General features: G+C 41.3%; 1 protein-coding gene across 1 annotated transcript in view; it reads left to right on the top strand.

Moving 5' to 3' along the window:
* The window catches only part of LOC136677792 (cadherin-8-like), a 47,011-nt gene extending 22,859 nt beyond the window's left edge, over window positions 1-24,152 (top strand). Inside the window, exons 3-7 of the mRNA XM_066655445.1 lie at window positions 649-785; window positions 6,902-7,023; window positions 9,908-10,019; window positions 20,727-20,978; window positions 21,665-24,152. Coding sequence (XP_066511542.1) covers window positions 649-785; window positions 6,902-7,023; window positions 9,908-10,019; window positions 20,727-20,978; window positions 21,665-22,158 — 1,117 coding nt within the window. The 3' untranslated portion in view covers window positions 22,159-24,152. The remainder of the gene's footprint in view (window positions 1-648; window positions 786-6,901; window positions 7,024-9,907; window positions 10,020-20,726; window positions 20,979-21,664) is intronic.
* The last annotated feature ends 1,919 nt before the right edge of the window (window positions 24,153-26,071 follow it).

Raw genomic sequence — 26,071 nt, 5'->3', positions numbered from 1 at the left:
CTACCACACCTGGTAGCCATCAAATCCTCACAGCAATGTCCTAGTTTACAGCCTTCGTTTCAGAAGTTATATTACACAAGCTGGTGTGAATATCATCGTGAATAGGGAAAAAACAGACAGAAAGGAAGCAAGGCTATGGTTTATTTTGGACTCGAATTGGACCGAACCAGAAATTTCCAGACACACTGACACACTTGGGAGCGCAAAGAATAGCAATTATTACAATAGATTTGGGAGCTTTTTTCTTTTAGATGATTCCAAAAGCTTAAAATAGCACTGAAAGAGACGACTTAAGAGCATATGGCGATTGAAGCTTTTCCATGTTCCAGTAAGTCTTCGTAATCTTATGCACAACACAACAGGAGTCATTTTTTTCAACGTTTTGTTGGCATCTGAATGGAAATATAACTGTGTCATTGCACATGTATGACTGTGTATGACACTTGAACTGTGCATTTGAATAGCAGTTATAACCCTCTTCGGGTTAAGATCCTGCAGATGTCTCTGTATTCTGCAGGCGTGTGCTGATGGAGCTGAGAGATCTGAGGCATCTACAGTGTGTTATGGGTTTATTTGTTCAGAGAGATGTGAACTGAATGCACGATTTATTTCCCTTCTTCTTTTTCTCCACTCTCTTTCCTACGGCAGGTATTCTATCGATCGGCACACGGATCTGGAGAGGCAGTTCAATATTCACGTGGAAAATGGAAGGATCACATTAGCCAAGCCACTGGACAGAGAGACCGAAATGTGGCACAACATCACAGTCACGGCCACAGAAATCCGTAAGTGAACGTTAATTTTACGTGGTTTATATCGGGAGTGTTTGGGGGTGCACATTAACATAGAGTTAAACAGGAATCTTTGAGCAAATGACCGCAAATGGGCATTATCAATGGTTTGTGACCTCAGGTCTTATGATAACTATGGTTGTGAATCCAACCAGCAGTTGATCTGTTCAAATATCCCAGTATCACTTAACCACCTACCATCACCCCATCAACCACCTGGACCCAAAGCAGTAACCTAGCAACCACCTGGGAGACCATCTTCAGACACTTGCAATATCAAAGCTGCCATTTTAGCAACCACATATCAACACACTAACAACCACCTGGGACCATAGCAACCACCTACCATCACCCTAACAACCACCTGGACCTCATCTGCATACAACTGAATAATCAAAACAAGCACCCCAGCAACCACCTGAGATTTTGTTTGAACTCCATGTCATCTCACTTTCCAACAGCTTAACAACCACATTAAATACTATAACATGGTTACCATAACAACCACCAAGAAACACTTCAGCAACATCAAAATACCTGACCAACAATACATCAGCAATCACCTTAGATACCCTGTCCACTTTAACCGTTAATATTTTAATATTTAAATAATAAATACATATCAGTGGCCGGATGCACAAAACACCTTGAGTTAAGATTTTCATAAAAAACTCTAACTATTTTTCCTTAAAATGATTACTTATGTCTTTAAGGTTTTTTTCTTATCTTTGTCTTATTCCTTAAGGAATCCATTAAAGTTCATTAAATCTCTGCACAAAACACCTTAGCAACCAGATGAAGGTAAACATATCATTGACACCGCCTTAACTCCAACACGCCCGAGTCTATGGCGATGAAGGAACGTATCCCGAGAAGAGTGTTCCACAACCGGGAGAAACCCACTGGATTCGCTCATCGATGAGCAGTTGAGTTTAAATTATAGATTTGATCCGCAGTCAATCCATGATTTCTTTAATGGTCTTGAGTTGGATCACGCTACTCTCCACAGCTGTGCTCTTCCTGCTGCGACGCAGTTAATGACTGTTCTCCGATTTTAGTAAAAGGCGAGGTATTCCATGTCGATAAGTCAACAGCGTGCCGCATCATTCACCGAGTTCCACAGGCCCTCGTCCGTCTGCTTTCATTGTCTTCCTCCAGAAGTGTTCTCTTATCCTCCTCTGAACAATCTGGATTTCCTGTGTTCTTTTCTTCCATCTTTGAAAGTTTGTGAGTTGGTACAAGAGGCGATAACGGTTATCACAGCAAGTGGATGTAAACAACGGTTTCCATGGAAACAACAATTCCCGAAAAAATCTCTGTTAGTGCAGTGAATTCCTTAACACATTCCCTTACGGAAGCAAATCTTTTAAAGGAAACTGTGCAACACCCTTCAGTAAATCCCTCAATGAAGGAGAAATTAGGCCTTAAGTGTCATACTTAAGGGGAAAACAGCCGGCCCCAGAAACTTATACCAAACATTTCTCATTTAGCATTTCTTCAAACCAAAAGTTGAAACATTCCCGTGAGGATCTGACATCATTCAGCCATGAAAAATATCAATAAGACGAGGATGGAGCTCCATTACTCCAGAGAACACCATTCCACTGGTGGCTTCATAGCCTTGTGAATGTATTCATTCTTAAAGGGTCAAAATACCTTGTGTAAATGGTATGTATTTCTTAACATTCCTCCAGCCACTCCATAAACACATGGTTCTCACACTAAATTGAAGGCATGGCAATTACATGTTCACTTCTGTTACACGTACTGTATTAAGACATATCAAACACACACTTTCCGCTCAAATGGAGTCGTTTACAGCCACACACCAGTTTAAAGAGCACATAAATGAAAATAAACAGCAAAGAACATCCCCCAAAACTGATCCAGAAATGCGACTTACTAATTAAAAGCCGTGGAGCAGAACTACAGACAGCAGTGGCCATATGTGCAGTGTTTATTTGCATTCCGAATGCTATACGCCGCTGAATTTAGGTGATAAAACTCAAATTAACATCCCGAGGTTCTGCGCGCGATAGTTGTTCTGGAGTTTCCTTGTCTCACTTTCACAGCTTAAAGGGAGAAAACACTGTTCCTTACAATTAACAGCAGATACACAGCACACAATTAGCCAAGTGTTATATCACTCAGGGACAAAGGAGCTGCTGTAAATAGAGTCTGACTTTGCAAATAGAGCTGTTGCTCCTTGCAGGGGGAATCTAATAAAGATAATAGACAGCCATAACACCAGCACTGACACTGGGAGACGTTTACGTACGAGCAGGACGACTTTTACTTTTACAAGTCACCTGACCACAGAGAAGTCGTAAAAACTATACATATACAGGGTCTCAGGGCCCTGGCTGGGATGCTCTGCTCAGGTCACTGTGAGGAGTGCGGTGTATTCTCCCTGTGTCTGTGTGGGTTTCCTCCATTTTGCCCCACAGTCCAGACCCACGTTGGGCGTCCACAGGGTTGAGTGTCTGAGTGACTGAGTGAGTGTGTGACGCTGTTCAAAGTTCTGTTATGACATTGTCTAGGTGTTTCTGGGGTTGTGGGTAACCCTCAGCAAGTTGTTATTAGAACAAGATCATATTTGTGGTCAGGATCTAGCCATTGAGGAAAGGCAAAATGAGTTGTACAAGAGTAAAGTGAAGAGGGAAGTGTTTCTGATAAAGAGGCCAACAGTTATTATGCAAAACGATATACTTCTCACTGAACATTATACAATCTGAGATGCATATAGTACATTATAGATATACGAGACTAAGAAACTGCAGTCCTGAAGGACAGCAGCTCAGTGTCGTGCTTTCCCGGCTCTGATACAGATGAGTGCATTCATTATAGCCTCAGTGTGCGCAGGAGAACAGAGCGCCTTTCTGCATCAGTGATTTGTACACGCAACCCAAGGAATCTTTATATATGCAAGGACGAGAACGGCGAAAAACCCAGCAACAAAAAAAAAAAAAAAAAAAAAACCTCTTCGGAGACAAAGAGTGAATTCACAAAAACAGTGCTGCTCACAGAAGACGAAGGCAAACAAAAATACGAGCTCGTAGTGGGTGAGATATAATTAATGAGAGAGAAACGGGTTCAAAGAGTTTGAGTGGAGGGCCTATCAGTATCAAAAACGGCTGGTGACAACTCGTTAATAATAATGCGAACGGCTCAGGGGCGAAAACTCTTCTGGCATCTGACGGTTCGAGCACGAATGCCTTTGTTCCTCCTACTCGGCCACAGAGGAGTAAACACTTTGAGGAACTTCATTTACGCCAGAGCTCTTCTGTCTGCTCCACACTGCTCTAAAGACTCTATTACAGAGCGTTTCAACATGGTTTAATCATATCTATACAGACGACTAATGAGCAAGGAACAGCGGGAGGACGACTCCCTAACAGCACACGGCTATGAAGATAATGTGGCTGACAATGGGCAGAAGTAAAAGCTTAATTGAAGTGAGGTGGTTCGGCTCAGACGCTGTTAGCCCTTTACACCAAAAGAACTCCAGAGCCAGAGATAAAGGGATGGAGTCAGGACAGAGTCATGGTTAATCCACTGTTTACAGCGCGGTCAGATCAGAGTGAGATGTGATACACATGTGGAAATGATGCAGAGTCCTGTCTGTTACAGTCACAGTGTTTCAGACTGGTTCCAGAGCTGTGCGTGGTGCTTCAGAACAGAGACAACAGTACCTGACAGTGCCTCGAGCCGCACTGAACACATCCCAGAAACACACACAAACAGCATTTCCTGTTTTCCATGTTCCCTTAGAATTAGAACTAGAATCACTTTATTGATCACTGTGCCCTGTGAAAAATTTGTTCTCCACATTTAACCCAATCCGTGCAGTAAAATACACAATCACACACACATTAGTGAACACTAGGGGGCAGTGAGCAGTGGGCAGCCCCAGCCACGGCACCCGGGGGCAGTTGGGGGTTAGGTGCCTTGCTCAAGGGTACTTCAGTCATGACCTGCTGGCTCTGGGGATCAAACCGGCCAGTTCCCTACCCACCAGTGTATTTTAGAAGGAAATACAATTTACCACAGAGAATAATACAATTGTGATGATATAGGGGACCCAAGACATCACCATCTCTCTAAAACACCTCATCAATGGCTTTTCCTTTAAAACAAGTCTTAGGTAAACAATTATGAGCTTGACACTGGTACTTACAGTGGGCATTACTGGTGCAGTGGGGGTCCAGTGGTCCTGTGAAAAGAAAACATGTTAATTGGTATATCTGGATTTTATTAGATTGATATATTTACCGTAACACCTGGAAACTCATGCATGCTGGGAAATTCAACCAGTTGTGCTTACATCTTAATTTACCTTCTAAATATACCCCTCAATCATTTTGGTTTAGTCTGGGGCAGGCTAATGGGGTACATAAGGGGCGGGTAAAATGTAAAATTGGAGAGAAGGCTTTGGAAGAACTTTGTTGAGAGACTGTGTTACTGCCCAAGGTTTGAACTAAAAAATTCAGCCAGTATTATAATGAATGGTAGCATTAATGCTCTAAGTTTCCTTTCATCGTCATAAAAGTGTAAGTAGTATATATATATATATATATATATATATATATATATATATATATATATATATATATATATATATATATATATATATATATATATATTGTAAATAATGCTTGCCTTCTCTTTTTGCCGTCTGTTTCTTTTGTATTTTGGTCGCCACAATAAATACTCTTTTTAGGGGAACTTCATTCCTTACTTTGTAATACCTATTTCCACCACCAAGCCACTTCCCAAAATTGTACCTCCAGACCACCCGATCTGAGCTATCACAATAACACTGTGGATGACCCGTCCAGCTCCACAGTTGGTTGCCCAGCTCAGGCAGGAACACAGTGCTACACCTTTAAGTGTCCTTGGGCTACACTCCCAATGCTACATTCACTTAAATCTGAGACAGTGCTGTCAAGTCCTCCTCTAAATCTCCAACTTATGAGTTCAGAGACTGTGATTATGACATGATTTGAATTCAAATGGCGTCTGGTCAAAGAACAATAAATACCAAATAACAAATTAGCTGACAACTGAAATCCACAACTTGATTGGAGTTTAAAATATTTGACAGGTGTCACACCCATTAAACCTTGCCCATTGCAAGTGTCCCTTCTCTGTTTTGATTCCACTTCACCCCTCCCCCAACTCTACATATACACCACCACAGAAACAACAAACACATCTTCTTATCAACATTAGCCAAGTAGCTGCCTGTTAATATCGGACCACATCAATGTGTAAGTAATGTAATATAAGCACATATTTCCACTCAGTTTAATATTTTGTTGTGATCCTGTTTTGGTCTTTTTGTTATGTTCTCAGCAGATTATTTGACACTACAGGCATTTGATTTAAATTTGAAGCTAAAACACTGCTCCATTTTAATACTCCGACTTCCTCTGCCCTGCTGTTCCACTTAGACTCTGTTTGTGATGCGAGGCGAAGGTGCATCCCCTCGTTATTATCTGGGGTCAAAAGGACGGCTGTTTAAAAGCAGCCATGGGTACAGAGGAGGGACTCCAAAGGCCAAAGCGAGGGATCATTTCAATAAAAGTCAGTGGGCACAACGCTGATTAAATACAATCATTTACAGGGGTCCTCAGAAGGGACGGGGAATTAGTGACGATGAATAATTCCAATAAAAACCTAATCTAATTAACACACCTTTTATTTTCCTCTTAGTCCTTAGCCTGCACCTTTTCATCAATATTAATTTTTCTCACCTTATGTATAAAACATGTGTGTGTGTGTGTGTGTGTGTGTGTACAGGGGATTTTTAAAAGCACTTTGAATGTGATAGACATTTTTTTCTCCCCTGCTGCAGTTCTGCTTTGCATACTTGATAATGCACTAACTCTCGGATTGATGTGGTGTCTCGTCTGTCTCTCCATCAACCCAAGGGATGGGAATGAAAGAGAGAGAGAGAAGGACAAGGAGAGGGTGGGGGAGAATGAGAGACATTGAAAGAGAATGGAAATAACTGGGTCACTGTATTTACCTGGGATTTGCAGGAGCCTGTTCAAATGCGTCCCCATTGTTCACACGCTTTTCTGATTTTCTCTTTTGTCCTCTCTAAGAGAACCACAGCCAGATGTCCAGAGCTATAGTGGCCATTAAAGTGCTGGACATAAACGACAATGCACCTGAGTTTCCCATCAAGGAGGAACTCTTCCTGTGTGAGAACGGCAAACCTGGTCAGGTAAAAGCTCACTTACATCCAATCACAGTTTGTGGAACCCCATTAACCCCATTAACAGTGTGGTCTTGCAATGGCAATGTTTATATTGTTAATACATTTAATACATTTCCATACATCACCCTGCGAAGTACTGGCACCTCCTCCAGGGTGTGTTCCCGCCTTGCACCCAGTGATTCCAGAGGCTCCGGACCCATCGTGACCCTGAATTGGATAAGCACTTACAGACAATGAATGAATGAATATTTCCTCACCGTTTTCTAATCTGTCTGTGCACTGGAAAAAAGGTCCAATGTTTGTACACAGCCCTGTCTCTGTAAATAGGAAACAAACTAAGTGTCCCAGTCTGAACTCTCTTAGGATTAATCCCAGTTTCAGAATGATCCTTTTTAAGTTCCCATTTCACTGTGCCCCTGTGCACAAAGCAAGGGATAGAGCAGGGACGTAGTCAGAGCTGATTCCCGGAATGTGAGATTAAGTTCACATTCTCCTTTCACAATCATGTGAGTCGGATTCCGAGCTGGACGCATCAACATCAGTGCACTGGCTCTGCCAAAACCAAAACCTGTTCTTCAGTCAATTCCTCTGCAGTTTGCATTGTTTAGTTTTCTTTTTCATTCTACGAAGAATAACTGTCTCCACCCAAGTGTCCCCAGGCCCACCTTAATGCCATTTCTGGCAACACCCGTCGGCAAGAGTCTAGACGAACTGTGCTCTCTTAACAATACTCTGGGTATGACCTGATTACTGGATCTCACTGATGCTCTTAGTTTGCTGAGTGCCATCAAATCTTTACAGCAACGCTTCCAGCATCTAAAGCCTTCTCAGTGGAACAGGACAAAGCCCTTCCTGGACTGGGAATATGAAAGTGTAGATACTGAACATGAAAATTGTAAGGTTGTATTTTGTAGTAGTCCCAGAAAAAGCCCCCCTTTCCCTCTGCGGCGCGGTGGCAGGGTCCTAGTTTTGAAAAAGCCGTCGATCATGAAGAAAAAGAGCTTGTCCCGAGCTGCACTGGCAGATATATGGATGGAGCCGGAGCAGAAAAGTGTGGAGAGAGAGAGACAGTCCCCCGTGGATAAAGGTCTCTAATTTCATGAGTGAATGGGACAAATTTTTCATCCTGTGTGGGCCGCTGTCAGAGTGGGCTCTCGCCATGATGGCAACAGGGAGGTAATGGATGAGTTCTGGCCTCTGGTGTCCAGCCGCTCCATCTCTTTGACTCACTCTAACTTTCTCTGACTCACTCTAACTACTCTCTGACTCTCTCTGACTCTCTCTAACTCTCTCTGACTCACTCTAACTTTCTCTGACTCTCTCTGACTCTCTCTAACTCTCTCTGACTCACTCTAACTTTCTCTGACTACTCTCTCTGACTCACTCTACCTCTCTCTGATTCACTCTACCTCTCTCTAACTTTCTCTGACTCACTCTAACTACTCTCTCTGACTCTCTCTAACTCTCTCTGACTCACTCTAACTTTCTCTGACTCTCTCTGACTCACTCTAACTTTCTCTGACTCTCTCTGACTCACTCTACCTCTCTCTGACTCACTCTAACTTTCTCTGACTCACTCTAACTACTCTCTCTGACTCACTCTACCTCTCTCTGATTCACTCTACCTCTCTCTAACTTTCTCTGACTCACTCTAACTACTCTCTCTAACTCTCTCTGACTCACTCTAACTTTCTCTGCCTCTCTCTGACTCTCTCTAACTGTCTGACTCACTCTAACTTTCTCTGACTCACTCTCTGACTCACTCTACCTCTCTCTGACTCACTCTACCTCTCTCTGACTCTCTCTAACTCTCTCTGACTCACTCTAACTTTCTCTGACTCTCTCTGACTCTCTCTGATTCACTCTACCTCTCTCTGACTCACTCTAACTCTGTGACTCTCTCTGACTATCTCTAACTCTCTCTGAATCTCTCTGACCCCATCTAACTCTCTGTAATTCACTGACTTGGTCTCTGACTCTCTCTGACTCTCTCAAGCTCTCTCTAACTCTCTCTGATTTTGTCTAACTCTGACTCTCTAAATCTATCTGACTTGTTCGGACTCTCTCTGACTTGTCAGACTACTTCTGTTTCAGATTTTTGACTCGTCCTGAATATTTATGACTCTTTCTAACACTCTCTGATTCTGACTCACGCTGACTCTAACTTTCTCTGACTCCCTGGAACACACTAGAGGATTTAAAAATTCTAACTGATGTGGAAAATGTGAGACACCCCACACAGATTTTTCTGAGGTTGATTGTAGTTAATCCTCAAAGTCCCCACACTACACAATCTGCCCTGAATGATTGCTCACGCCCAACAGAGTGCTCCACTCCTCAAAATCTCACATGGTTTTCTCGTGAACTGCTACATCGCGAGAGCAGGCCGGGGTTTCTCACATATTAGATGTAAACAAACACAGCAGATGGCAGTGAATCCATATGTCATTGAACTCCATGCACTACAGGAAAATCAGGGAAGATAACAGTTTACGATCACTCTGAAATCAGGAGAATGTCTGTGATTGTCGGCAGGAGCAAATCAGCTTCAAAAATGACTTTTGACTCACTCTGACTCCTCCTAACACTCCCTGACTTCTTCTCTCTCACCCTGAATCTCGTTGGGCTGTTGCTATGATGGCCACAGTGAAGTAATGGATGAGTCCTGACCTCTGACTGCCCCTGACTCCATCGGTCTCTGAAAGTGGGCTCTCTTCATGATGGCAATATTTTTCTGCTCTAAATATCCATCATCACCATCTCCTCCATCCATTACTTTGACTCTGATTCCTTCGGACTCAGTCTAACTGTCTCTGATTTATTTTAACGTTGTCTGAATCTCTGACTCTTCTTCTTGACTCTGAATCGCTCTGACACTGACTCGTTGCAGGTGATCGGGACCATCAGTGCTGTGGACAACGATAATCCCACCCAGGGTCACACCTTCCACTATCGCCTGGACACACCCACGAACCCCAACTTCACCATCAAAAACAACCTAGGTAAGAACAGAGGGACTGACCCAGCTTTAGTCCAGTGATACGAGTGTCTACGTGTTGTTTCTTTCAGTTTTAACTCCTTCTAAGACTCTAATATTTTACGTTTTGTAAATACTTATTATAAAAATAATGAATGAATCTTAAAGCTCCTAAAATTGAAACCCAAAATTGAAAGAGAGAGAGAGAGAGAGAGAGAGAGAGAGAAAGTGAGAATGAAAGAGAGAGAGAGAGAGAGTGAGAATGAAAGAGAGAGACACAGAGAGAGAGAGAATGAAAGAGAGAGAGATAGAGAGAGAATGAAAGAGAGAGATAAAGAGATAGAGAGAGAGAGAGAGATAGAGAGAGAGAGAGAGAATGAAAGAGAGAGAGAATGAAAGAGAGAGAGAGAAAGAGATAGAGAGAGAGAGAGAGAGATAGAGAGAGAGAGAGAGAGAGAGATGTAAAGAGGTGTTGAACACTGGTGCTGAACTGCGTCTGGAGGCACTGGAGTGCGTCTGAGGGGGAATCTGGTGGAGTTAGTGTTCCTGAAAGTCAGCAGATGCGCAATTGCTTGGACATCAGCTCTTTTTTACTCCCCAGTGCATTTTGAAGGAAAGTGAATGAACGGGATCCAGTGAGGCTTTAGCGCCTCTCCTCAGCGTCGGGTGACTCCCCCAAACCTTCGGCGGAGTGACAGATGGCTGTGAATTTGTTTTATAAACACTGCGGTTGGTTTAGCGAGCAGGAAGGGGCGTCTTTTTTCTGGTGTGTGACCCTCCCAGCCTCCAGACCTTCTAATTCGAGCAAGCCCTGAGGTTGTGGAATGTTTTCCGAGGGCTTGGAGTGAAGGATCCTCATCTGGTCCCATCTGTCGGTTCCGGTTGTGGAGCTGAAAGCAGAGTTATCTTTGCTTTTTATCTTTTGTTTGTTCCCAAACGTGAAATGATGGCATGTTGTATGCGCTGAGGCCAGAGGTAATGATTACACAGCTTATAAATATCTAATTACAATTATGTCTAATTACAATTATGTCTAATTTGCTGTTGTAATTATCGTGGACAAAACTGGGACAGTAGAAACTGATTGGTTTCAAAAAATATATAAAATAAAATGAACAAAACCACGCTGGTAGGTGGACTGAAGACTCAGAAGTGTCCGTAGGTGTGAGAGTGCCCCCTCCAGGGTGTGTTCCTACCTTCCACCCAGTGATTCCAGGTAGGCTCCGGACCCACCGCCGCCCTGAACTGGATAAGGGCTACAGAAAATGAATGAATGAATGAATGAATGAATGTACTTTTAATCTCTCTGTTATTTTCCAACTGGTATTTAATTATTAAATTCAATTATCGAAGCCGTCGGTCCGGCTCCTGAAGGCCTAACCAAAGGTCCAGCCAGCTTAGCTGCATGTGAGTGAATATTTAAATATTTTATGTCCCTTGAAACTCTTGCATATTGATGTCCAGTTGTGGAACAGTCCTTCACAGTGGTCTCATTAATGCATAAGGTTTAGCTTCAATGGCATTGATAGTAACCAGATGTCACCCAGTCTAACAATTCAGAGCGCATTTCGTGTTCATTGCCGATGCTTCTCAGGTCCTAATTTAGTAAATCCTTTAGACCAGGTCCTTGCAACATAACCCACTAACCAATAGCAGGGCTAGCTTGGCTGCATCACTCTGAGATCTGATTGGACAAAAAACTCAAATGGGCGTACACCTGAAACCCTGAGGTCTGGAACGTTTTCCGAGGGCTCGAGGTGAAGAATCCCATCTGCTGGTTCTGGACGTTGAGCTGAAAAGCAGTCTTTGAGTGAATCGACAGGCGCTGGGTTTTTTAATTAAAAAGAAATGCATGTAAATGAGGTAGGTGTGAAGTTAGCAGATGTTAGGAAGAGACATATGAGAGAGAGAGAGAGAGAGAGAGAGAGAGAGAGAGAAGGCCATTTTCAGGTCAGTCTTTTACTGTGACCCTGCTACATCTCACTTCAGTGTGGTATAGACGGTATATTGTAGCTGTATACTGTACAGCTGTAATTGCTGCTGTGTTCTTGGAGTCTTTGATGATCGTGGATACAGATTTCCACTAGCATTAACTGCACATAGATAGATAGATAGATATATAGATAGATAGATAGATAGATAGATAGATAGATAGATAATAAAAACTTAAACCACAGTAGAATTCACATTATAAGGATAGAACAGTATACTGGATATAACAAAGTAACTGCATTCTCCATAGCAATGGATACAGCTTAGTACAAGTTTATACAAACACTTTAATATATACATGACTATCCATGTCCTGTAAATGCTACACAAACATAAGCTATAGGAACGTACAAAAAAGAGATTTCTTTAAGGTAGTGGTGTTACGCCTGGTCTCAAAAGTGAATTTGTTCATTATTAAGTAAAGTACAATTCATTACGTTTCATACCGAACAAGTGTGAAAAATCAGCTTAAACCCAGCTCAACCCAAAACGCCAACTCTAACTCTAAACTCCAGAAGGTCAGGAGCTGCAGGATTGTCTCCTGTGTAAAGTTCCCTCACAGCAGTTTACAGCACTGTTTCTGTGATTCTTCTTCAGGATCAAACCTAGAGCATGGGTGTGGATTTGGTGAAACAGTGTCATCGGTGGACTGGAGCTCACTTAGTGGTTGCAAAATAATCAAAAAATACTATCATTACCAATCATTTTAGGAATATCTGGACTGCACCTATATGCAGTAATCTGTGGAGATCTTGCTGTGTTCTGAGATGTGTGAATTCAATTAGCATTTCTTTATAAACTGCTGCTAAATCAATGGCTGTTAATATGTCTTTGACGAATAGCATGACACTGATTAATGTAGTGAAAGGGAGAGACATCTTATCAATCTAGAGAAAGTGAGGCTGTTACCTTGGAAACCTGATCTAAAACTGGATTGAATCAGAAATACCTAATTTAACAATAAACACCAAGATAAATAGTGTACATGAACCTAAGGCTGTTGTGGATCGAAGCGCTGTGAGGGTTTAGAAAGCTGCTGGTGTGTTGGATGAATCGTAGGGCATAACAAACATGGCATGTTGCTGTTTTTCTTTCTTAACTGACTGGAATCTTATTACACAGCTCATATTCACAGTCGCTAATAGATCTAGATCTTCCTATTACTCCTCTTGAGTTTGGTTTCGTTGTAAATGAAAATGTCTCCAAATATGAGTTGAAATTTAATCCAGTGCATTAAGGGTTTAGTTTGGCTCCTGAATCTTTGACCAATGAGAGACCTCACTTATTCAGACCTACCTAGATACCAATGAGGAACTTACCTAGATACCTAGATACCAATGAGGAATAATTGTGATGCTCCACTGAGCAGGGAGAATAGAGCCTCTGCTGTTGCTACTTTGGGCTCAGCACTGCAGAAACTGTACCATGTAATGTTTGGAGTAGGCTAGGAAACCACTCACTACGTCCTACTTAATTTCACGACAGTGTGTAAAAGTGAATAACGCTGGAACTGTAGGGGGAGCCCAGGGGTTAAAGTATCGGATCTTACCTAGTGTTGCTTGAAGAGAACTGGATTAACCCATCTCTTCTCTGGCATTTAACCCAACTGTGGCAGACACCCCATCATCTAGGGAGCATTTGGGGGTTCGGTGCTTTGCTCAAGGGCACTTCAGCCGTGGATGCTGAGGGAGGAGAAAGCACCATTCCTTCACTCCCTCCCCCACCATTTTTCCTACCACTTTTGGGGATTAAACCAGCAAACTATAATGAAACAATTTATGCGAGTAGGTTTTAGAGACGTCTGGTTCCATTCACCTTCACTATGAATAGACTCTCCACTGGGAATGACATTTGATTCCCTCTTTTAAATGACAGGGAAGCAACACTATCGCACTACAGCAGATATCTCTACTCTTTCTTTTTTCCATGGTGAGGCCAGAGGTAATGATTACACAGCATATAAAACTGTAATTACAACTCGCTCCGATAATTACACAGTCTTCTGCTGTGGTTATTATTGTGGACAAAAGAGGACGGTGGAAACTAATTGCTGTCAGAAGCAGGAGAGACCCTGTTGCGTGTAGCTGTGGAGAACTGGGAAGATCTGGAGACTCTGCCCCAGATAAAGCAGCAGAGGTTCGGGAGAGAACCAGAGCTCAGCTGATGATGGAGACCTGTTGGAAATGAGCTGCAGAGATGAGGCTCAGTGTTTTTTTTTTTTTTTTCTTTCTTTTTTGTGCTGAAGCTAAAGATGGCGTTTTTATCCCAGAGCTCAGTGAGGTCAGCAGCGTTTGATGGACAGCCCGAGGCGTCTGGTGCACTCTCAGCTGTAGTCTTTCACTCAGTTACTCTAGAGTCCCTGAGAGTGTGTATGTGTATGTAGTTAAAGGGCCCATCTCATGGAAAAATGAATTCCCAATTCTTATCTACTTAAACGAGTTTAATAATAAAATACCAGCATTATTCATCTTATAGGAGCAGAGTCACAGGTGGCCATTTAAAATCATATATTTAATGAACAATATCAGGAATTGTAATGAACTACTGACCTCTCCTGCATTATGCACCTTGACACTGATCAGGATATAGTAGTTCCTCCAAAAGAATGAACGGATGAATGCAGAATTTTTGCAAAATAATGAAATGGCCAAGGTCTACTAACTATTCACTAGCGAAATAAGCAACTGTAGAACTGAGCACACCACCAATGAACAATGTTGACATCCCTGTGATGACTGCTGGCTAAATAATTGGTACAGTCTGTAAGTTGAGTCACATTTGACGATCACAGTTCAGATCACTCTGCAAAATAGGGCCGGATGATTAGCAATGCAGACAGTCCATTGTATTGTGGTTATTTAACAAACCAGTTAACTCTCCAATCAGAAACAGCAAACACCACAAGAGGTATGCAGCCTCTAATCCACTGTGCTCCAAGTCGTGAGTACCCCTTTAGAATTGGCTCGGACCACGATGTATAACGTCCCACACAAATACTATTAGCATTCCCTTCTTTGTGGATTTAGGTTTCTGCTAGATTTATCCTCTCCACTCAGGTCACAGCGGTCGAGACACTAATGCGTTTGTGAATCTTGAACTTGAATCAAAGTTTCTCTGGCAGAGTGTATTTTCCTCAGATGTCCACAGAGCAAACAGATTATTCCATTAAACTAATTGCATTTTGATTGTGAAATTCCTCTGAACGAAGACTAGTGTGAGAGCTGCTTAAGGTGAAGAAAGGCAGAGGGATTCAATACAAAAACACTTTTGTCAATAATGATATCCAATTGAATAAAATGCTAATTGACATCATATTTATTTTGTATACAGTCAGAGACCTGATACGTTTAGCCCATTCAGTCCCACTGTATCTATGTGAAAGATGTTATTATGGAACTAGACACTTGGGAAAGTCCTGTTTGGCTGGAGGTTTTGTCCGTGTTCGAGTTGACGGAGAGTCTTAAACTTCTAGTGTGTTCATTTGGCCTCACTTCAGGATTCTGCCAGTTGCGTTCTGATTGGCTCTCTTCCTCCTGATTGGGCCTTTCCCCTTCCTGCAGTAGCAGGCGGTTCTTTGCCATTTTAAGTGGTGAAAAGTATCAGGCTCTTGCTCTAGACTCCGGCAATGAGAGACTATGTCTGTGTGTACACTGAAAAACACAAATTTTGTTGCGTGACAAGTGAAGACATGCCGCCATGTAAACGTTACCATGGTGATAGCATGATAACAGTTGTTATGACAAGCAGAGGATCCTCAGTGCCTCTGTTTATTTGAGGTGAAAGAAAAAAAAAAAAAACTCAGCACATTTGACCATGACAACCTTCCATTTCGTGATGTTTCCCCTGGCACTGGATGAGTATTTTAAAGAGTAAACATTTTGCGGACCTGATGATTTGTAAAAGTTGTGTTGTGTGGCTTCAGATGACTCTGATGTGTGATGGAGGTCTGTCTGTTTGGAGGCTGTGCGCCTGATAACATGTAAATGCCATAAATGGTCAAGGCCAGAATTAGTTCCTAATCACGATAAGAATAAATCTGTTGACGCCCAGAGGACCAAGCTGCAAAAGTTTACTCAGGAAAACATGCTGACAGGCCGAGATATCAGTAACATCCTGAGCTTTCTGGAAGCAGTGGGATGAGTTGATGGAAACGTTAGGAAATTATTTTACATAAAAAACTCTGCTTACACTTAACAGTGTTTTTTTTTTTTGTTGTTTTTTTTTTGTGTATGTAAGATATAAAGATATACTGAATAACATAAGGCCCTTTAAACACCTGGCATTAACAAGAGTCTTGGGTGATTCAATAACAAAAAAACGCCATTACACATAGCTATTTACACCTCCTACTTTTAATGCACCTCAAGTGACCTACATCTTTTCCGCTTAAGTGCATACGTCGCATTCCTGCTGCATGTGTTCAAACAGAAATGTCCCACACATCTGTGCTCATGTTCCTGTTTGAGCTGTTACACACTTATACAACGTGTGGTCAGTTAACGAACAGAAGGGTTGACACTGAATGAAACCAGGGCAATGATGTGGTTGATATGAGGGTACTTTGTTGGTTTGGGACGCCTCAGGCCACATCACATCTGTCCTGTGAACGGTAATGTGTCAAGAGGCTTCCCAAACCACCTTCAAATTCAGTTTGAGTGATCAGATTTCATTGCTCTGAGACACACTGTACCTCGTTCACACTTGTACTTATTGCTGGCCACTAATGACCCATCTAATCACCCAGGACACATGTTAAAACAGAGTCTAAGTGTCTGACCACTGCATATCAACATCAGTACAGTACTGAAGCTGAATTTTAGACACTGTACAAAAAGGCAAATCTCTGTCTTTGTACATCCACAAAATATTACAAATCCAATTTAACCTTAATCTAAACATTAAAACATATATTTATTACACTCAGATAAAAGTATACACTTCATAACGCCATGACAAGGTTTCATTACTCTAAATAATAATAATAATAATAATACAGCAAGAAAACATAGTTTGAAAAAGGTGATATTCAAACAAAATTGAACCAAGAAAAATAAAAAAAAATCAAGTAGTAATTGTTTATTTTGGTTCTTTTTAACAATTTTCCAAATTGAATACATATGAATTAGCCATTAACTTCTTAATACAAATAATACATTAAAAAATGACATTAATATCAACTGAAAGTTGTAGGTACACATTGTAGTTTAATTTAGCCTTTGCTTCATTCTTAAAAAGAAAAAAAAAAATATTTATTTTCAAATTAGAAACTATACATTAAACAAATTTATTCTTTCCAAAAATGCGCACATTATCGGTCATGCCTTATGCCTGTACAGTAAATACTGCGTCATATGAAGGGTCATTTTTTGATTAGAAGCAGCCCCAAGTGTTAAACACACGAAACATGTTTGACATTAGTGTCAAAGCTGAATTAATGTCTTTTTAAACCTATAAGGTAGATATTATTGGAATAGAATTGTTAACATAATGCACACAACAGGGCCGTGAACCAATAACGACATCGGTTTAAAACGGTAAAATATTTAATTTAGTGTAATAAAAGTAAAACAGGAAGAACTATAACTCAGTAAACTTTGATGATTTGTGTTATTCATCCAAAACATGTGGGAAATACAGAGAGACTATATTTAAAACGTAAAATACACAAGCTTTGAACCCGAAACATCACAGAACCTAACTTTAACCAATGTGTCTCATTTCTGAAGAATACAGTGATTTAGTTTGAGGTTCAAAATTAAATATGGACCAAATCTAATATCTCTTGATCCTGTCATCATCTGCAATACTTTACACTTGTAGAGTAAATGTTGCAGGGTATTAAGTGTACTTATCTTGTTAGAAGCAGTTTATTACATGGTGTTAAACCCAGGAGAATGAATTAAGGCTCTCCCTGCAGTCGTGTAGAGGGGAATATAGCTCCTGGATGAAGACGATGCTCCCAGCAGGAGAAGCCACAGCCCCCAGGAGCCGCCTGGGACCTTTTTGTTTCTTTGTTTGTGAAGATGATGATAACAACAGAGCCACAGAGTTTTTGAAAGAAGTGAAACAGTGACAAAAGTGGTGAAATGTTTGGAGGCGTTTCTTCACAATGCCCTCCAACCCACAGCTCGGGGCCCCACGAAGTTCTGAGACAAGTGGCTTCCTTTTCATTGGTGTCTCTGCCATTCACTTGTTGAAGTTCATTCATTCATTTATTTCTAGTCAGTAAATGCTTCAACCTGACCATGGGGGGATGCATAACCATCAGGCACAAGGCAGGGACACACCCTGTGCCACACAGTCACTCCACCTACCAATGTGTGTCGGCTGTGGGAGAGAGGACCACCCAGAGGAAACCCGCACAGACACAGGGAGAACACACACCACACCCCTCACAGAGAGGGACCGGAGGAGAGGATCCCACCCAGGACCCCGAGACACCGCAGCTGAATCAGGGACATGATTACAGCACCAAAGTCTCTGTTTTAAGGGCATGGTTTTAAAAAGAAAAACCTGGACTCGAGATAAAAATACGGAATCAGTGCAGAGTGACGTTATAATAAACATTAATTCCCCTGAGCTGGCAGCGTTCCTCCATCAAAACGTTTCGATAAAATAAGACAAATTAGTTTGCTGGACAATTTTCTTCTGCTGTTTATTGCTCCGAATGAAGGAAAAGCTCTGTTACTGTAATTGGAATGATAAAGGAGCCGGGCGCATTGGCAAATAATTGCTTTGTGATCTTAGAGCGACGAAAACATCACAGTTAACATTATTATTATTGTCTTTTATTAGCATGTTTATTAACTACAATTAAATCTTCCTCACTTTAATTTCGGCTCAGCCCTTTGGCTTTCATCTGTAGCGCGAAGGTGATGGCGTTCACCTTCATATAAAAATAAAGAAATAAAAAAAGAAATAAACCTTCCCACTCCTGAGACAGGCTTTCAGGTGATGAAAAAGTCATTTCCATAACTCATTTATTCTCCTCATTGCTGCATTATCTCAGTGTTTACGCCACCTCCTGACATCCTGCTCCTCAGCCCATTTTCTTCTGCTCTCTCGTTCTTTCTTTCGTGCCTCCTTTCTCTGCGCTGTTTCACTAACATTACACAGAGTCGGAGGCGATCAGAGACTCACTTTGCTGCGGTGGGAGGTTCTTGAGGGAGTTTAAAGAGTAAAAAGACAGAGAGAAAGTGGGGATGAAGGAGTGGATAATGAACTGCAAGATTCTCAGAAGAGTCTTAGGTGAAGGACGGCACTTCCGTCCACTCGTTTCTCTCTGTCGTTTCCTCAAGGACTGAGGACACAAAGCTCAACGCTGGACCGTATCTCGTATATAAAGAGCTGAAGAGTCTAACCTTAACTCTGATATAAGGAACAAAACTTTGTATGTTAAAAATGATTAAGGAAACATGGTAATCACTTTTAGTAGGTTTCATGTCAACACTTGTAATTCTAAGTCATGTTGGAGCATTTCTATTGGCCCATTGATTATAATATTTCAAAATAATCCAAAGGTGAAAAAAAAAACGAAAATAACATATGGGAAGATTCAAGATTCAAGGTTTTTGCACAGCAGCAATGAATGTAATTGAACAGAATTAAATCCATGAGATAAATTTAAAGAAATGGCCTTGGGTACAGAGGGTCACAGGTTCAATCATCTGGACCAGCAGGAACAAATGGGGGCAGTGTTAGTGGAAGAACTGTGCTTTCTCTTCACTCAGCATCCACAGCTGAAGTGCCCTTGAGCCTCCTTGTTGATGAGGTGGCGGTCTACAGCAGTGTGTTTATGTCTCTGATCACCACCCCTTTTAACTACAGCGTTTGTGTTTGTTTGGGAATGGGTTAATGATGGGGAATGATGATAAAAGCACATTTTGTGATTTAACATTTTCATACGTTGTAGTACTTTGTAAATACAAACAGATTTAAAGTATGACACCTGCAATATGTTCCAAAAAAAGCTGGGACAGAATTGAGTTTACTTCTTAGTTCCATCACATTTCCTTTCACTGGCTTCAGGGGCTTGTATCAGGAACAGAACATGCAGGACTCTAGGTGTAATGTCAGTGTAATGTGAAGACAAACCGCTGCTGAAAATGACCTGTGGATCTTTTTTCCACATATCTGTCATGTATTTATGAGTGAATAACTGGTTATGCCACGTGGCTGAGCGTGTAACACTGCAACATTCCAAACACAGTAGCGTGGATTCAGAAAGACAAGGTTTCAAACCTCACAAACCTCAGAAAGCAATCCTTGAGCTTGTGGGGTGGGGCTTTCATGCTGCAGGCAAGCAGCGAAAGAGTGGGTGGAGAAGAAGGTGGGAACAAATTGAATATACATAGATTCACATGTACTGATTGAAGTGTATGAAAGTGTAGAGTTAAAGTTCAGACACTTATTAAACTTTGGAAACCATTTTTGTCACTAGTGTTTAAGTCCAGTTGTGTTCCTTAAAAGTACATTATATACTCTTCTCCAGAGGAGAGGAAATCAAATATTAAATCTACAATTACTATAGAATATGGTACAATTATATTCCCTCACTAAAGGTACTGAATATGTAGCCTTGAGGGTAACAATACAGTGGCTTCTCCATTTGTATCTGTGAACGAAGAGCAAGTTTTAGGGTGTTAATGACCAGAAATGGACCATTATCTTGGATGCTTGGTTAATATGACTTCCCAGTTAGAATAACTAAACCCAGCCTTGCTGTTCCTCCTCTCCCCAGATAATTCCATCAGTATCCTGACAAAGCACGACTATTTCCGGCGTCAGAAGCAGGAGATGTACTTTCTGCCAGTGGTGGTGACGGACGACGGAGATCCTCCAATGAGCAGCACCAACACACTGACCATCCGAGTGTGCGGCTGCAGTCGAGACGGGACGGTGCAGTCGTGTAATGTGGAGGCATTCATCCTCCCCATCGGCCTCAGCATGGGCGCACTCATCGCCATACTCGCCTGCATCATACTGCTGCTGGGTAACACTTCACGTTACTGACATACCATCACCAGACCATTAGCAGATATGACTCGACATCACACCAATGACCAGAGCAGCAGCTCCAATATGGTCACATTACAGAAGGATGAGCTACTCTAACATCCACAATAGGTTATAGGTTATGAAAAAGCATTTATTTTTGGATGAGTATTACTTGTCCTTTCCTTACAAAAATGGTGTAAATGTGATGGATCTAGAGTTAAATTCAATAAAAGCTTAAATAAATTTTACCTCTACATTTACGGCACTTAGCACTTAGATGCTCTAAATCAGAGAGAATTACAAAAGTGCTTTGTGTTTGTTCAAGTTTGTAGCTTTAGTCCAAATGACCCTTGAGCTCAGACACTGTCAGAACAAGGCCAGTGCTGAAACCTAGAAAGAAAAAGAAAAAAAAAACAGTGCAATAAAAAAGCATAATCTATAAAGAAGATAAAGTGTTATGTACAGAATAAGTGCAACGACAATTGCTTAATGCTCATTCAAGTGGTTTAGAAAGAGCAGGGGCTTCAGTCGGGGCTTGAGGACCATGAGAGTCACGATCTGGACAGTGAAGGTCAGTCAGGGCACATTCAATACTGTAGAAACAAGTGTTGTTCCAGCAGTGACTAAAAGTCCTTTGTTTGGTTCCCAGTCATTCTAAAACATCCTTTCTTTGGTTCCTAGTCATCGTGGTCCTGTTTGTGACTCTGAGGCGCCACAAGAATGAGCCCCTGATCATTAAGGACGATGAGGACGTCCGGGAGAACATCATCCGCTACGACGATGAGGGCGGCGGGGAAGAGGACACAGAGGCATTCGACATCGCCACTCTGCAGAACCCCGACGGCATCAACGGCTTCCTGCCGCGGAAGGACATCAAACCTGATCTGCAGTTCATGCCCAGGGCCGGACAGCACTCGGGCCCCAACGGGGTGGATGTGGATGAGTTCATCAATGTCCGGCTGCATGAGGCGGACAACGACCCCACAGCGCCCCCTTATGACTCCATCCAGATCTATGGCTATGAGGGTCGGGGCTCTGTCGCCGGCTCGCTCAGCTCCCTCGAGACCACGTCCTCGGACTCGGATCAGAACTATGACTACCTCCGAGAGTGGGGGCCACACTTCAGAAGACTCGGGGAACTGTATTCAGTGGGAGAGAGCGACAAGGAAACTTGACCTTGGAACAAGAGGAAGCCCCCTACTGGACGCTTTTTGGCTTCAATCCGTGGATAGGTGTCGCCAGCTCTCAAGAACGATTTCCATTCATATTTACATTGCATTTAGTAGACGCTTCAATTCCAAGCGACACTCAGTTCTAGTCGTAGATGGATGTAGGGTTAGGAGTCTTGTCCAAGGGTGAATCTGGGTGTGGTCAGTGAAATAAACTGAGTAGGGAATCGAACCCTACAACTCCAACCAGTACCGTTTCACAAAGGCCACCTGATGAACTTCCTGACTTCTGATATTTTTTTTTTGTTTGTTTCCTTTTATCAGAAATTTCCTAGAACGAGACCATGATAGCGTATTAGTCATGTACCACAACAGCATCATAATTATAATAATAATTATTATAAATTATACAAAATACATTAATAACAAACATAATAATAATAATAATAATAATAACAATAATAATAATAATAATAATAACAGCACGGGCCGATGTCTGTAGAAGGTCGTTTGTTTATGGAGTGATTATTTTAGAAAACTGTCCCATTGAGTGTCTAGCAGTAATTTTCTTGGCTGTGTGTTGTTCACTGTGATCACCACAAGCATCCGACGAGTAGATCCTCGCTAGTGGCTCCAAGAACTTGGATTCTTTTGGCTTTTTTTGGATGAAAACATTACGTTTCGCGGAGGACAAACCGCAACAAACAAGGGCCTCAAAAACGGCGCACACCTTCATTCAGTCAAACCAAGGAATGACTGCTTGAACCCACAATGGAAATCTCAACTACAAAGCAATACACAGTCTACATTACTTCACTGAATGTATGTACGATTGGAGAGAAGACGAGCTTCATACCGCGTCCATGTGATCGGCTTTAATAGGCACTAGTTGAGACTCCATTTGATACCATTCAAGGGGCGGGGAAACTGGACAAACTGTTGCTTTATAAAGACCACTTTGTATTCATGCTTTTAGTGTGTGGTTCACACTCGGAGATTAGTAGCCTATGAAGACAAAAAAGAAAGAAAAAAAAAAGATATGTAGAAACAACGAGGCCTTCTTTTTCACAGAAGCAAAACATTAATAAAACTGTTTCTTCTTTTTTTCTGATTTTTTTTTCTATTTTATTTCCCAAACTTCATTGAAGTAGTATGATTTACAGAAATGTATAAATATTCATTGCCAATTGTCTGTTTTGTGCTAAATGGTATAAAACAAACAAAAAAAAAAAGAAAAAAAGAAAAAAAAGTAAAACAAAAACAGGATGAGGTGTTATTTCAGTTTCTTCCTCTTTGGCTTAAGTTTCTCTGCTGCGGCGGAGAGCTTTTTACAAGCGTTAAATGCTAAAAAAACAATGTTAATGATATTAAAAATCAAAGATGTTCAGTTTCTACGCTGACTGTGATGTCCACAGAGGATTTGGACGGCTCTTTTAACCGATGCTGTGTGTGTATTTGAATATACTGTATACAGTGTTTTCAGTGACCATTTCAAGCACAACTAGCTGAGTGGATTTAGTTATATCCAAGCCCAGAGATTTGGTTTATTCCTTTTTTTAATTTATTTATCTTTTCCGTTTATCCCAATAAGTATATGTATAACCCACTGGTTAATCCCACCCACAAAGTAAAGGACTACACCACAGCCCTGTCCATAATGTGCTTCACTGTATGATATTAGACGATACAACAACATAATAGAGACCTGTACATAGTCACTGCTGATGTCCTTAGCTTCCTTTGACCTGGTTTGATTTGGTTTCATTCTTTTGCTCTATGCACGCTGGCTCTTGCACATGGAGATGGATAATGGCACTAAAGCTGCGTGCAACCTCTGAGTTTGTACTGAAACATGTGGCTTTTTTTTTTATTTGAATTATTTTTGTTTATTTCCGTAGACTGGACAGTAGAGATTTTCATGCAGATCATATTTTCTACTGTGCTTTAATGCTTATATACTTGTATGTTTAATTATCTACTCTCTGTATTGTAATCTAAGATACCCATGTACTGTTTCCTACTTCGTGAAATATATTTTTATAAATATTTATGAGTGCAGGATTTTTTAAGCCTTGTGAAAATCATCCAAGAACAAAAGAGATCATGCTTTTCAATATTCTTTATTCTTGTAAAAGACACTGTCTAGGGGTGGAAGGGTGTAACAGGGCAGCGTATGTGAAATTATAGAGTGGGTCTGGTTTGAGAAATGAACAATGCTAGACACACTATGCTAGGGATGAAAAAAGCAAGCCAGAGGATACACTTCAGGAGGGTATTCCACAAACCAGAGTTTATCTGTTTAACAAGAAAACTCAAGCCCAAAGTCCAGCCTGTTCAATAGGAAACCTTTCCCCCCGGGAGTACGCCAAGAATGAACCAAAACTACAAACACCAACTAACAGAAAAATAAAGAAAATTAATAAATGAATGAACTAATTTCCAACCCGTGAACAAAGATACACACATAAGCCTGATCTTAATCAATCCACTCTCCCTCATTTCTGTTCTATTATAAAAACACACGCTCCTGTTCCTGTAGTGAGACCTATAACCAGTCGTAATCTCTTTATAACTCCAACTCTGCCTTAATCTCTTCTGAACTGTCATATTGTGCTCTTGCCTCATGGAGATAGATCTCAGAGGAAAAGGCTTTCTTGTTTTCATCAATCTCAAAGCCTTTGTTGGAGAGATTTTGATGGCTTTAATTAACTGGTCCTCAGAGCGTTCCCAAACAAAGTCGAAGCTTAGAGGAACGCCAATCCTCTTTCTCTTCACATCTTAAATAAAAAAAAAAAAAAAACTGCAGTGATTTTATCTCTCCAGACTCGCCTCGTCTCTGTGTTAATCCCAAGGAAAGATTAGAATTTCTCCTCAATCTTATCTGCTCTCTGTCTTTTCATGAATAACAAAAGTTCTCGATCTTGTCAATTACAGCCCGAGCCACAGAAAGTGCTTCTTATTCAAACACATATACAGCACGAGTAATTATACAAACCTTAATGTAAACACACACACACACTATATATATATCATAGCACTACTTATTCTCCATGGCATTTCCACACTGCCCCAGGGTGAAGATTAGCATATCAAATACTGTATTTGAATATCATTACGTTGGTATCATGTCCTCAAACAACCCCCAGAAAAAGCGGATTTTTCTGATGTGACACTCCATGTATTTGCGTAAATGTACAGCGCAGAGATGGAGGGATAGCTGCTGAATGATTAAAAGCTTCATTTGTTCCCGAGAGGACAAAAAAGGGGATGTAATGCTGAGTGGAGATGAAGTCCATGATGATGTAGAAATGAGATGCAAATTAACACAAAAGTGAAAGACACAGAGAGAACACACCAAACCGTAACCTGACTCAGAGTCCGGACTCTGGGGATAACAAGTGAATAACACAATATAGTGAACTGTAAACACACACATACCTTTAAATCTGAATTAGCCTTTACTCACTGCAGCGCTGAAGATCTGTAAAGTGACCAAGTACAAATTGAACTGTTTCTAATAAACTGGCCAGACAGTGTAAGGTACAAATGAACTTGAACAGCGCTCTGAGAGACAGTCCCTCTCCCAATGACACTGAGCACTGACAGCTTGTATTAGTAATATTTTTAAAGATAAATGACACTTTAAATATAAAATGGTTTAATTGATGCTGTTTAATCCATTTAGAGCCAAAGGGGCAATTATACGTCATTCCTTCAGCAGAGAAGAGCCAACATCTAAAAGGTTCAGGATCGTAATTCAGACTTAATCCTGCCAATTACTCGACTGTGTAATCAATCCGGCTCTGACACAGAGACTCTCCATTTGGCCAAAAGTTTCTCAAAACCTGCTCATCCAAAGTAATGAAAAGGGCATCGAAATGAAGGGCGTTAATAGGACGTTTGGACGTTTGTCTCGGTT

This window comes from Hoplias malabaricus, chromosome Y, assembly GCF_029633855.1.
Source record: "Hoplias malabaricus isolate fHopMal1 chromosome Y, fHopMal1.hap1, whole genome shotgun sequence".
NCBI lineage: Eukaryota > Metazoa > Chordata > Actinopteri > Characiformes > Erythrinidae > Hoplias > Hoplias malabaricus.
The sequence above is the reverse complement of the archived record's forward strand: the minus strand, read 5'-3'. Positions and strand labels throughout refer to the sequence as shown.